Below are 14,084 nucleotides of genomic sequence, written 5' to 3' on the forward strand. Positions count from 1 at the left end.
ACGGCAGCAGCAGCAGGAGGCCCCATTAGCTAAAGTGGTGCTTCAGGTTAAGAACAGTTTCAGGTTAAGAACGGACCTCTGGAACGAATTAAGTACTTAACCCGAGGTACCACTGTATAATGAATTGGAAAATGGGTTTAAAATAACATTTGTAAAAAACAAAACAAAAACCAGAAGCTTTCCTTTTGGGAATTATAGGGACAGAACTACCCAAAGTGTATAGAAATTTATTCATTTGTGCAACTGCAGCGGCAAGAATGCTACTCGCCCAAAAATGGAAAGAAGCAGAAGGCCCAGCGAAATGCAGAAATGGCAAAACTTACCAGAAAAATAAGAAATCAAGATAACAAACTTTTTTATATATAAAAGAATAGATATTTACAAATAAACTGTAAACGGATAAGAACATTGGAAGGATTCTTGTAATAACCTGCAGTTTTATAAAAGAGTTTATATTTAAAGTGGATGAACAAAATGAGCAAATTAAGCTAATTTGGATATGCAGAAACTATGAAAAATAAATTTAAGGAACCGTGAAGGGATCAGATGGGATTACCATGAGGAATTATAAAATATACATCAAGCCATCGTGTCCACGATGAAAGCATTGTGTTGACTGGGTTTGATATATTGACGATAATTTCTGATTAAATCCCATAAGATTCTACATTCATGCCCTTTTCATGCCCTTTTCAGTCTACTGCCCATTTCTCTCTCCTCACGTCACGTACACAGCAGTTGCTTCGCCAGGCAGGCATCCTGGGCCATAAAAGATAGTGGGCAAGTTACTTTGATGTACAGTGGTGCCCCGCAAGACGAACGCCTCGCAAAACTTGCAAGATGAAAGAGTTTTCCGTTTTTGAGTCGTTCCGCAAGACGAATTTCCCTATGGGCTTGCTTCGCAAGAAGAAAGCCCATAGGGAAATCTCCGGGGACCTCTTTTAAATGCTGGCGGTGGGGAGCAAAACCTTTCGCCCCCCTCCGGCCTTCAGAAGAGGTCCAGGAAGGCCGGCGGGGGCCGAAAGGCTTTGCTCCCCACCGCCAGCATTTTAAAAGCGGTCCGGGATAGCAGGGAATTGCGCTGCGCTTTCCCACTATCCCGGACCGCTTTTAAAATGCTGGCCGTTGGGAGCAAAGACTTTCGCCCACCGCCACCCTTCAGAAGAGGTCCTGGACCTCTTCTGAAGGCCGGCGGGGGGCGAAAGTCTTTGCTCCCCCCCCGCCTGCCTTCCCGGGACAGCGGAGACTTCTCCGCTGTCCCGGGGCGATCTTAAAATGCTGGCGGGGGGCAGTGAAGCCTTCGCTGCCGCCCGCCAGCATTTTAAAACCGCCCCGGGACAGCGGAGGCTTCGCTGCCGCCTGCCAGCATTTTAAAATCCGCTGTCCCGGGGGCTTTTAAAATGCTGGCGGTCGGTAGCAAAGCCGTCCTGTCCCCGGAGCTTGCGGGCGGGAGGTGGGGAGAAGGGCTTTTCTTCCCACCGCCAGCCTTCAGAACAGCCTTCTGAAGACTGGCGGTGGGAAAGAAAGCCCTTGTGCCCCCCCCCCAGCCTTCAGAAGAGCTCGGGGGACAGACTGTCCCCGGACCTGGTCTGAAGGCGGTTTCCATAGGAACGCATTGATTGATTTTCAATGCATTCCTATGGGAAACCGTGCTTCGCAAGACGAAAAACTCGCAAGAAGAAAAAACTTGCGGAACGAATTAATTTCGTCTTGCGAGGCACCACTGTAGTTTTCTTATATCTTAAGATGTTAATCTTGGAGCCAGGAAACAAATCTCACATGAAGGTGGTAATGATCTGGTTTATTTCTCAGCTCTGGGGTTGCCAAATGCACCCCTTTGTAATTCTCAATTTATTTACCCCAAAATATATGCATGCTAATTAGTGTTGTAGTGTAACTTTTTCCCCACGTGGGGTTTGATGAAATGCTCAGAGGAAATGATTGGTTCTTATGAGCACTGTGTAAAAGATTCTTTTGCTAATAAAATGGCCTGGTGAGGGGTGTGGTGGACGCACTTTTCTTTGAGAGCCTTGCTGGTCAAAGCCTCGTGTCTTGTTTTTAATCAGGGTCCAGTCCTTCCTTTACTTTGCGAACGCAACAGAACCGCTGAAAGAGGGGGAAGGAAGTCAAGTTTTGATATGTCAAAATGACTGTAAAATGATCGAAATGTATAAAATTGAAAATCATAAATATATATTTTTTTAAAGAAAGCACTTGATGAAGGCTACCTGACAAGCCTGCATGAGAGTTCAACCATTTTATTCCCTGGTGATCCTTACCACCATTTTATCCATGTGGAAAGTTCTCTGATAGCAGACGCCCGATTGCATGAGCACAAGCCCCGGTCCATGTCTCTGGTCTTCCTGCCACATCCCAATGTACCTCTCCCCTCTGAAACAGAACGAGAGGAATCACAGAATTGTAGAGTCAGGATATGCCCCTGCCAGAATATCAGGATGAAAGCTGAATAAATCATTCCAAACATATTCTCTTTCTGCAATAATAATAATAATAATAATAATTTATTATTTATACCCCGCCCATCTGGCTGAGTTTCCCCAGCCACTCTGGGCGGCTCCCAATCAGTGTTAAAAACAGTACAGCATTACATATTAAAAACTTCCCTGAACAGGGCTGCCTTAAGATGTTTTCTGAATGTCAGGTAATTCTTTATCTCTTTGACATCTGATGGGAGGGCGTTCCACAGGGCGGGCGCCACTGTGCAAACCTCAATACCGTGGTTCCTTGGTTCCCAAACTTAGTGCGTTCCAAAACCAAAGCGTTCTAAAACCAAGGCATGCTTTCCCATAGAAAGTAATGTAAGGAAAACAATACAAAATTACTTACACAAACAAAAACGCAAAAAACAAAATAAAATGCCAAAAATACCTGTACAGCGGGTGGCTTAAAGAAAAATGCTCCAAGCTTATGGTTGATTTACCTCTCTTTGTCGTCCCAGACGCCATAGCCGTGTTTCTTGTCATTTTCCCAGTGCCCGGAGTACTTGAACGGCTGCTCAGCATCTGAAGCATTCTCCAAGATGCCAAACCCCTGGCGTACGTTGTCCTTGAAATACCCTTTGTAGACCATCTCGTCGCCATACCTGGGGAAAATGCACGCAACATCTATTTTGGATGATACTTTGCAACTTTGGAACTCCCTGCCAATTGATTCTAGAGTTGTAACTGCTTCTGGTGCCAGCTAAAAGCTTAAGCAAGCCTGCCCAGACATTTAAATGGGACGTGCATTTTAATACGTAAATTTCAATTCATAGTGTGCATTTTTGAAACTGCTGGTTTTATTTTGAAAAATTGGGAGGGGGTTAACTCGTCGTTAGTGTTTGATTCCACTGGGAATTTGCATGTATAGTTTCTATAAGATGCTTAAGGATTGTGAAGATTATGCAGAATAAAATCATGGAATTGTAAAATTGGAAACAGCCACTTGCAGGTGTGAGCATGGAGGAGGTGGAAACAACCTCTTTTGCAAGGCTTAAAAAAGGTAAAGGGTAAAGGGACCCCTGACCAATAGGTCCAGTAGTGGCTGCCTCTGGGGTTGTGGCGCTCATCTCGCTTTATTGGCTGAGGGCCAGCATGACTAAGTCGCTTCTGGCAAACCAGAGCATCGCACAGAAACGCCATTTACTTTCCCGCCGGAGTGGTACCTATTTATCTACTTGCACTGGTGTGCTTTCGAACTGCCAGGTGGGCAGGAGCAGGGACTGAGCAACGGGAGCTCACCCTGTTGCGGGGATTCGAACCGCCGACCTTCTAATCAGCAAGTCCTAGGCTCTGTGGTTTAACCCACAGCGCCACCCGTGAACCCCATAACCTTTGCAAAGCTTACTCACTCACAAATCCCATAACCGCTCATCTTGCCTTCTCGCCAGTGACACTTGTAGCAGTCATAGCGGTCCTCGGAGGCGCGAGGGATGAGGCAGATGCCAAACCTGCAGCCAAGAAGAAGATGATCATAGAACCACAGAACTGTGGGGCCTGAAGGGACCCCCAATGCTCACCTAGTCTAACCCCCCTACAATACAGGAATGACAGCTCAAGAATCCCCGAGATATTTCCATCCAACCTCTATTTTAAAACCTCGAAGGACGGAGAGTCCACCAACTTTCAAAGGAGACCATTCCACCGCTGAACAGCTCTCACCCTCAGAAAAGTTCTTCCTGGTGTTTAGTTGGAATCCAGGTGGATAAAAATCAATGATTTTAAAAAACAAAACAAAAAATGGATTTTTAAAATTTAAATTCGATTTTTAAAATTTAAATTCGATTTTTAAAATTTAAATCGGAGGAAAAGTCTTTCTAAAGATAGTTTTCTATTTAAGTTACATTATAGTACAAAGGCTATTCATCAGGAAATAAGGATTTGTTTTAAGTTTTTCATGCATGCTAAAACTCAGTCTAAGTTTAAAAATAAAATAAAAAATTGTTTAACCACATCGGTTAACAAACATGGATACATATGCTATAACTTTATTGTTTTAGTTAAATAAAATGTTTAAATTTTTATTAAGGAAATGATTGTTTTTCTCCTTCCAATAAAGTACAGCAGAAAAGTTTTCAAAATATAAACACTAATTTCATAATTATCTATGTATTTCTGATAGTATAACCAAATCAGTATTTTTTTATATAACTGTAAAAACTACTCTGAAAATTATTCCAAAAACGAAACCTTCACCTGGTTGTAAATATTAAGAAGATGCCAGCAAGGTTGAACCTTTATGTAAAAAATAATGATTTAAATCAAGTCTCACTGACTAGTGTTTTAAATCAATTTTATTTAAATCAAATCCACCCTGGATGGAATCTCCTTTCATGTAACTTGAGGCCATTTTTTCAAGTCCTACCCTCCAGAGAAAACAACAACAACAATAATAATAATAATTTATTATTTGTACCCCGCCCATCTGGCTGGGTTTCCCCAGCCACTCTGGGCAGCTTCCAACAAAGATGAAAAATACACTAAAATATCACATATTAAAAACTTCCCTGAACAGGGCTGCCTTCAGATGTCTTCTGAATGTCAGGTTTATCACTTTGACATCTGGTGGGAGGGCGTTCCACAGGGCGGGCGCCACTACCGAGAAGGCCCTCTGCCTGGTTCCCTGTAACTTGGCCTCTCACAGTGAGGGAACCGCCAGAAGGCCCTCGGAGCTGGACCTCAGTGTCCGGGCAGAACGATGGAGGTGGAGACGCTCCTTCAGGTATACTGGACCGAGGCCGTTTAGGGCTTTAAAGGTCAGCACCAACACTTTGAATTGTGCTTGGAAACGTACCGGGAGCCAATGTAGGTCTTTCAAGACCGGTGTTATATGGTCTCGGTGGCCGCTCCCAGTCACCAGTCTAGCTGCCGCATTCTGGATTAGTTGTAGTTTCCAGGTCACCTTCAAAGGTAGCCCCACATAGAGTGCATTGCAGTAATCCAAGCGGGAGATAACCAGAGCATAACCACCACTCTGGCGAGACAGTCTGCGGGCAGATAGGGTCTCAGCCTACGTACCAGATGGAGCTGGTAAACAGCTGCCCTGGATACAGATTTGACCTGTGCCTCCATGGACAGCTGTGAGTCCAAAATGACTACCAGGCTGCACACCTGGTCCATCCTGGTCCATCAAGCTTGCTCCATCCTCTATGTGACAGCCCTTTTGATATTTGAAGATGTCAGTCCTATCTCCTCACAGTCTCTCCTTTCCAGGGCAAGCATACCAGACACCCTCAACCGTTCTGCTTAGTTTCCAGACCCTCAATAATCTTCATTTCCCTCCTCTGTACACCTTCCAGCTTGTCAACCTCCTTCTTAAATTGTGGAGCCCAGAACTGGACACAGGGCTCCAGGTGGGGTCCGACCAATGCAGAATAGAGCAGTACCATTTACACACCATCGAGATGTGCAATTCAGGGTGGACCAAAGCTCTTCCCCTTGCACACCTGACAGGTGAGTCTGGGAGCATCCTTACCCATGTTCCATGCCTTCCTGGAAGTCCCCGACATAATTCCGACCATCTGGCCATGTCAGCGTCCCCCTGGAAAGAAGATAAACCCATTATGGCCAGAGGAAAGCCAAGGTTTGACTCAGTCCAGGGAAGCAATCTCTGTGTATTGGAGCAGGGTCAGCAACTATCGGCCTGCAGGCCCAATTCCGCCCATTTAGCTGGCTTGTCTCTCTCCTCCCTTTTTTTACAAGTTAAAAGTGGAAGTGGGGATTGGAGGGAGAAAGAGAGAACACAAACAGGGGTTATGGACTTACTTGCCGTGGGGTTTACTCAGCCGCCACTCTCCCTCATAGGTCGCACCCTTCAACCTTCCTTCCTCTCGGAAAGTGAAGCTGGAGAAGCGGCAGACCGGCGGGTCTCTCCCTCGGCCGGCCTCGCCCCACAGAGGGAAGTCTCGCTTGCCACTCAACGCCTGGCGCACGGCATGGCTCAGCTTCCACTGCCACACAGCCTGCGGGAGGGAAAGAGGAGGAGAGCAGGGAGGATGAGGGGATTAAGCAAGGAAGCAGAGATAGAGGAGGGGGCTTCAGCTGCAAAGTTTGCATCAACCCATCGCTGGGTGGTGCACAAAAGTGCCCACTTCACCTTCTCATTTTTCCAGCCTTGCATTCAGCTCTCTGCAGCTCCATGCCTGTTTGCCTATCAAAACGCACCCCGCAGTTTGCCAAATTGCCAATGCAGACCCCTTGCTCTCATTATATACAGTGGTACCTCGGGTTAAGTACTTAATTTGTTCCGGAGGTCCGTTCCTAACCTGAAACTGTTCTTAACCTGAAACACCACTGTAGCTAATGGGGCCTCCTGCTGCCGCCGTGCCGCCGGAGCACGATTTGTGTTCTCATCCTGAAGCAAAGTTCTTAACCTGAGGTACTATTTCTGGCTTAGCAGAGTCTGTAACCTGAAGTGTCTGTAACCTGAAGCGTATGTAACCCGAGGCACCACTGTACAGTCATACCTTGGGTTAAAGTAGCTTCAGGTTAAATCTTTTCAGGTTGCATCCTGCAGCGACACGGAAGTAATGGAACGGGTTACTTCCGGGTTCCGCCGCTCGCGCATGCGCAGACGCTCAAAATGATGTCATGCGCAGAAGCGGCGAATCACGACCCGCACACGTCGTGTTCTGCTCAGGATGCAAACGGGGCTCCGGAATGAATCCCATTCGCATCCAGAGGTACCACTGTAAAGGTAAAGGACCCCTGGATGGTGAAGTCCAATCAAAGGCAACTATGGGGTTGCGGCGCTCATCTCACTTTCAGGCCAAGGGAGCCGGTGTTTGTCCGCAGACAGCTTTCCGGGTCATGTGGCCAGCATGACTAAACCGCTTCTGGCGCAACAGGACACCGTGATGGAAACCAGAGCGTATGGAAACGCTGTTTACCTTTCTTCCGCAGCAGTACCTATTTATCTACTTGCGCTGGTGTGCTTTCGAACTGCTAGGTTGGCAGGAGCAGGGACCAAGCAACGGGAGCTCACCCCGTTGTGGGGATTCAAACCACCAACCTTCTGATCAGCAAGCCCAAGAGGTTCAGTGGTTCAGACCACAGCGCCACCCACATCCCATGCATTTGTGTACACATTCCTTGGCAGGAGAACTGCATTGCCAAATTTGGAGAAGTGTGAATCTCAAAGGACGACTGTGCTTCAGTTCATGTAAAAAGGTAAAGGGACCCCTGACCATTAGGTCCAGTCGTGACCGACTCTGGGGTTGCGGCGCTCATCTCGTTTTATTGGCCGAGGGAGCCGGTGTACAGCTTCCGGGTCATGTGGCCAGCATGACTAAGCCGCTTCTGGCAAACCAGAGCAGTGCACGGAAACGGCGTTTACCTTTCCGCCAGAGCGGTACCTATTTATCTACTTGCACTTTGACGTGTTTTCGAACTGCTGGGTGGGCAGGAGCAGGGACCGAGCAACGGGAGCTCACCCCGTCACGGAGAATCGAACCGCGACCTTCTGATCGGCAAGTCCTAGGGCTCTGTGGTTTAGACCACAGCGACACCCGTGTCCCTTCAGTTCATGTAATTAGGTCCTTTAGAGCCAAATTTCTCCCTCGCATCCCAGATCTGTTATGTACTGAAGTTCTCACCCTGGGCCAGCAGGGGGATACTGTAGATAGTTATGCAAATGAAGGATCGAAAGTGATGTTCAGTGATTGGCTAGTTACAGAAAATGGTTACTGTTGCATTGTAGTCGAGCTCTATATAAGTAGGCTGACTGAGCTCTAGAGTTCAGTTCTGTTCCAGCTTACAAATAAAGAGCTGCTTTGGAAGAATCGCTGCGTCGTCTGATATGTTCGCCCACAACTTAACAAGATCCAATTTTTAACCACCAACATCTACCCCTGGGCAGTGAGTCCCACACAGCTACATACCCGTGACTCTGGTTCTTTGGCCAAGAGGAAAAACATGCCTTCTGGTGTGTTGATGCGGAGGGTGTGCCTTGAGAAACAGCAAGCAAAACAGAAAGCGGAAGGAAAAATATTTCTAAAGATTTGTATTTAAGTTACGTTGTAGTGCAAAGGCTATTCATCAGGAAATAAGGATTTGTTTAAAGTTTTTCATGTGTGCTAAAACTCAGTCTAAGGTGTGTTTTTTTACATTGTTTAACCACATCAGTTAACAAAACATGGATACATATGTTATAATGTTATTGTTTTAGTTAAATAAATTGTTTAAATTGTTATTAAGGAAATGATTATTTTTCTCCTTCCAATAAAGTACAGCAGAAAAGCTGCCCAAATATAAACAATAATTTCACAATTACCTGTCTATGTATTTCTAATAGTATCATCAAAACAGTAATTTTTGATACAACTGTAAAAACTACTCTGAAAATCTATTATTCCAAAAATGAAACCGTCATCTGGTTGAAGATATTAAGATCATACTAGCAAAAAGGAGTCTTTCTGTGAAAAAATGATTTAAACCAAGTCTTACTGACCAGTGATTGAAATCGTGATTTAAGTCGTGATTTAAATCGATGGGATTTAAATCAAATATACCCTGTTTGGAAATACAGTCATACCTCGGGTTACAGACGCTTCTGGTTGCGAATCTTCGGGTTGCGCACAGCACTGAACCCGGAAGTACCGGAACGCGTTACTGTACTTCCAGGTTTCGGCGCTCGCGCATGCAAAGCACTAAATCGCGCTTTGCACATGCACAGAAGCGCTGAATCGTGACCTGCGTGTGCACAGACGCGGCGCCTCCCGTACAGATCACAACCCGAGCATCCACGGTAAATCCACTTCCGAGCTAGGGAGGAGCTGGGGTTGCGGGCTTCACGCTCCTCCCCACACTCGCGGGGGGAGGCTCCAGCCCCACGCGATGACAGGGAATCCTCGGCCGCGTCATACCCCGTGCCAGCCAATCGGCTGGCGGGGGGCGTGGCCTCGGCTACTTAGGTCTGGCACGGCCGAGAACCTCTCTCTTTCCCACGCCGCAGCTGACCTGGTGTCCCCTTCTGTTATGTATTGAAGTTCTCACCCTGGCCACCAGGAGTATTGTGTATGTAGTTTTCACTCAGGTCCACGTCAGTTATTTTAGGCGGGAAACCCTGGGTTGTTGTTGCTACAATGTTGACAGCTGGCTGCCTATAAAAGCAGGCCGGCTGAGCTGTTTGCTGTTCAGTTTCTATTCCAGCTTACAAAATAAAGAGCTGCTTTGGAGAAATCACTGTGTTGTCTGCCATGTCTACCCACTATTTAACACCTTCCCTCCCACCCGTTAGACTAGGTTCTTTGATGTTGCTATGAACCTCGGTTGGTCGCCGTCAAGGGGCCTGGTAGGAATTTTTCCATCTGGCAGATGGGCTCCAGCCATTTGGAATTCGCCTACCTCGTAGCAAACCATCACAACTCCACAATATTGGCGGTAGGCATTGGTGGGGCTACAGTCTATTGTTATGCAGATGAAGGGGGGAGAAGGAGCGCCATCAACTTCTCCCAAATAAAGGGTTGTCCGGTAAAGGATTCCTGGGGGCATGGCCTAAGGAGGTGTGGCCTAAGGAGGTGTGGGCCCACGGCACGCCCCCATGCGGTGACCCCAGGGGAGGTCCTAGTTGACGTGCCTCAGCAGGACTCCTCCCACTGGTGGTTAACCCTCACCGGCCAGGCCGGTTATTTGTAGGACCAATGCCTAAGCCAATACTGCTCAATTTCTGTAATCAATAAAGTTGTGGCCTAATTTGACCCATTAACTCGAATTCTTGTGTCCCGTGTCTTTATTTCTATGGGGGCGGGAACTCGCCACGCAAACAATCTGCCAGCAGCAGAACACAAGGAGAACCTTCTGGATGAGGCCAATGGCCCAACTAGTACAGAATCCTGATCTCACAGCGGCCAACCAGCTGCCTTTGGGAAGCCTGCAAGCTGGACATGAGTGCGAGAGCACTCTGTTCACCTGCGATTCCCCGGCAACAGAAATTCGGAAGCATTTCTGCCTCTGAGAGCAAAGGCAGAGCCATTGTGACTCGGGGTGTTATGTACTGAAGTTCTCACCCTGGGCCAGCAGGGGGGTACTGTAGATAGTTATGCAAATAAGGGATCGAAAGTGACGTTCAGTGATTGGATAGTTTTAGAAAGTTGTTACAGTAACGTTGTACTGGAGCTCTATATAAGCAGGCTGACTGAACCCTTCAGTTCAGTTCTGTCCTGGCCTGTGAATAAACAAGAGCTGTTTGAAGAATCGCTGTGTCGTCTGATATGTTCACCCACAACTTAACACAGAGGAAGTCCACTTACTTTCCTGTTTCCTTGAAAGTCGCGTCCACCCAGGTGAGCTTCAGGTCAAAACTCTGGAAGGTGTTCCCCTAGAAAACGTTGAAATGCAGAATTAGATAAATTAACAGGAAGGATTCGAAAGCTGCGGGACCAGAGATTTTTAGAGGACTGGAGTAAATATCTGAACTATTTGAAAAGTAATTGTAAAAAACAGATCACGCTAGTAGGACTGCAAGAGGTTCTGTAAGGAGGACTATGCAAAATATTGCAAGGAAGACTATGAAAAGAATTATTAGTTAATGATAATTAAAAGTAATAGAGAAATTAAGAAAGGCAGAATAAGTGATTAAGAATGGAAAATTTTCAGAGGTTGTTGATGGAAGTCCAAAATATTGTATAAGATAAGAAAGTATGTTAAAGGACTGTTGCAAATGACATGTTAAAAATCAATAAAAATGTAAAATAAAAATACTCACAAATTTATTTACAGCTGCACAAATTATGATAGCTAGGAAGCGGAAGGGGCAAGCAGAATATAAGATGGAAGAATGGCATAAAGGGGTGTGGGATATAGCTACTAATGATAAATCAAAATGTGTCATTAAGAAATAATTTTGAAGCAACATGGAGGGTGTTTGTAGAATTGGTACTGTTAAAACGGAAAGGGGTCAAACCATCGCAAGAGGTGTTGAAATTTTGGGAGGTTGGATAGTTACAATGGAACGGTCTCAGTGGTGGGGCGCACATTTTCATTCTTATTTATGTATGATTGTTCCTTTGTCAAAAATATAAATAAAGAAATAAATAATAAGGGGGGGGGGACCACAAGAGCAAAATGTTGCACAGCGTTGGTATTGGAAAGGCGAAGGGCCAAAGAGATTTTAAAGCATCAGGTCTTCAACACGCCCTCAGCAACCTCAAGGGCGCTTTATAAATTTAATAAATAATAATAACGCGAGGAAATGCTGGTGTTGTGTGTTGAACCATGGGCGATTTGTTCCAGGAGCTCTACTGGATACTCAAGATAACCCACAACTGGTGGAACAGTCTCCCTTGAGGGGTTCCTTGGAGGTTTTTAAGCAGAAGATGGATGACTGTCTATCAGGGATGCTTTTAAGCTGAGATTCCTGCATTACAGGGAGTTGGAGCAAATGATCTTCCAATTCTATGAGAAATTGGAATTCCACCTAGCTGCCCTGAAAACAGCACACCAGAACGCAGTGAATGCAAAATAAGAATCCCATTGACCTGGCGAAGGATGCAGAATCTTTGGCCCTGTAGAAGTTGCTGAACTATAAAACGCAGGAAGCATCAACAGTGGAAGAATGATGGAATTCTTGGAGCTAGCCAACCTGACTGGAAGAGTCCGTGACCAGAAGGAGGAGGAGTATCAGGAAGAATGGACAAAATTCAACGACTATTTAGTTAAATATGTTAAGTTAAATTAATTGGGGGGGGGGACTTGCAAATACAGGATAGGCTTAGGATTTAAATATGTAATACGTGATGATTCAATATGTTGAATACTGAACTGGTTAGAAAGAAAGATGTTAAGCGATTAAGTAAATTTTATAAGAATACTGAATTGGAAAACCGTTAAAATGATATCCATTGAAACCCAACCATGGGGATACGAGGAAGCCACTTAACAATGTTAATTAGATTAAGGCTCAAAAAGGCTATGATTTATGTTTGTTTATTTGTTTATGTGCTTGTTTATCTGTTTGTATGCTTAAATATTTGTGAAAAAACCAATAATTTTTTTTTCAAAAAAAAGAAGTTGCTGAACTATAAGTCCCATCAGCACCAACAAACATGGTCAATAGCCAGGGATGATGGGAGCTGTAGTTCAGGAACATCTGGAGGCCCAAAGATTCCTCATGCCTGGGTTAGGGCCTTCGTTCCCTCCATTTCCAATGTTCAAGTTGTGGGTGCGAATCCTTACAGAGAGGAAACAACGCCACGTGAGCAGAGGAAGGATCTCGCTCAGGTCTGTAGGAGGGCAAAAAAGCTTTAGCAAAAGCAACGTTAAGGAGAAGGAGGGCACCAAAACACTGGCAATGACCAGTGGCTTCAGAATTCTGACTGGGAGGGAATGGAAAAACAGAGGGAGGAGAAGGTAATGGGATGGAGATGCTTGAATTTGGAATGGGGAACGCTCCACATGGCAGCAATGTTTGGCACAGGTCAAAGTGCACCTGGACTCCTTACCTGAATCAGCACAAGGATGTCGTTGAAGAGCAGAACCCGGTCAGATCTTCCTGTGCTGGGATAGAGGGCAAGATTCCGGCTGTCTTCCAGCAGCCTCCTCTCAGGAACGCAAAGAACATCCTGGAATAACAGAGTTATTTCATCATTGCACAGTATACTTAAAGGAGCGTCTCCACCCCCATCGTCCAGCCCAGACACAGAGGTCCAGCTCCAAGGGCCTTCTGGCGGTTCCCTCATTGTGAGAAATTTCAGGGAACCAGGCAGAGGGCCTTCTTGGTAGTGGCGCCCGCGTTGGGGAACGCCCTCCCTGTTAGAATTCCTGCTCCGTGATTGCAGTCATGGGATTGTTGTCTATCGCATGACGGTGTATGTTTTGACTCCACAAAGTGGGAAGTGATGGAGAAAGGATGTTTGTGTTACTGTGTTCCGTGAAGTGGGACTATTGTCCTTTGTTCTTTTTCTCTTTGCTGTCTGATGCTAGAGAGAGAGGGAGCCATGTTGCAGTGCTCCGTGTGTGTTTATATGTAAATAACGTAGATTAGCCAAAATGCTGAGTTGCTGAGGTCTGTCACGCAAGCTGCGAAGACTCTGCGGATCCCTAAGTGTGACGGTGTCTGTTGGCATCAGTCGCTGTGATGTTCGGGCTGAAGAAAGCTTTTGAAACTCCCGAACGAACGACCAGGAGGGAGAAAACATGCCAGTCGGGTCCTACTCAAGTGTAGGACGAGCTCCTGACACTCCTGTCAGATGTCAAAAGTGCAGGACTAGTGGCGGACATGTAAAATAGTAAAGGAATTCTGAGAAATGATATATAATGAATTGGAAAAAAAGGTTTTGAGCCGTTGAAACTTTGAAATGTTTTGTGTAGGGGAGCCCTTAGACCTCTCCCAACCGTTTTCCCCTCTGTGACACACCGTGAACTTGTGGCCCAGGGACTTCCAGAGGTTCTTTGTGAGGTTGGCTTCATCCAAAGCTTGGCAAATGAACAAGTGAAGCTTTGCAAACCCTTCAGCAGCTTCGCTCACTTCTTTATCCAGGTTCTGTGAGGTGGGGATAAAACAACAACAACATAGCTCTTCAGAAATCTTTCCTTTTTTAAAAAAAAATAAATCACCAAAAGGCAGGTGTACGCCCCCAGAAAAGTGCA

The 14,084-nt window shown here is 45.8% G+C and overlaps 1 protein-coding gene across 4 annotated transcripts in view; it reads right to left on the reverse strand.

Moving 5' to 3' along the window:
- ALS2CL (ALS2 C-terminal like) overlaps window positions 1–14,084 on the reverse strand; it is a 67,777-nt gene that overhangs the window by 23,197 nt on the left and 30,496 nt on the right. For 3 of the 4 annotated variants that reach the window (XM_081931574.1, XM_081931573.1, XM_081931571.1), the window contains exons 6-14: window positions 13,852–13,977; window positions 12,938–13,057; window positions 10,748–10,815; window positions 8,378–8,465; window positions 6,264–6,460; window positions 5,974–6,039; window positions 3,851–3,949; window positions 2,942–3,103; window positions 2,280–2,391 (exon numbers count right to left, since the gene is read on the reverse strand). In XM_081931574.1, the coding sequence (XP_081787700.1) occupies window positions 2,280–2,391; window positions 2,942–3,103; window positions 3,851–3,949; window positions 5,974–6,039; window positions 6,264–6,460; window positions 8,378–8,465; window positions 10,748–10,815; window positions 12,938–13,057; window positions 13,852–13,977 (1,038 nt within the window). The remainder of the gene's footprint in view (window positions 1–2,279; window positions 2,392–2,941; window positions 3,104–3,850; window positions 3,950–5,973; window positions 6,040–6,263; window positions 6,461–8,377; window positions 8,466–10,747; window positions 10,816–12,937; window positions 13,058–13,851; window positions 13,978–14,084) is intronic. The other variant, XM_081931572.1, reaches the window with a different exon arrangement.

The sequence above is a fragment of the Podarcis melisellensis genome (assembly GCF_964234715.1).
Source record: "Podarcis melisellensis genome assembly, chromosome: 12".
Taxonomy (NCBI): domain Eukaryota; kingdom Metazoa; phylum Chordata; class Lepidosauria; order Squamata; family Lacertidae; genus Podarcis; species Podarcis melisellensis.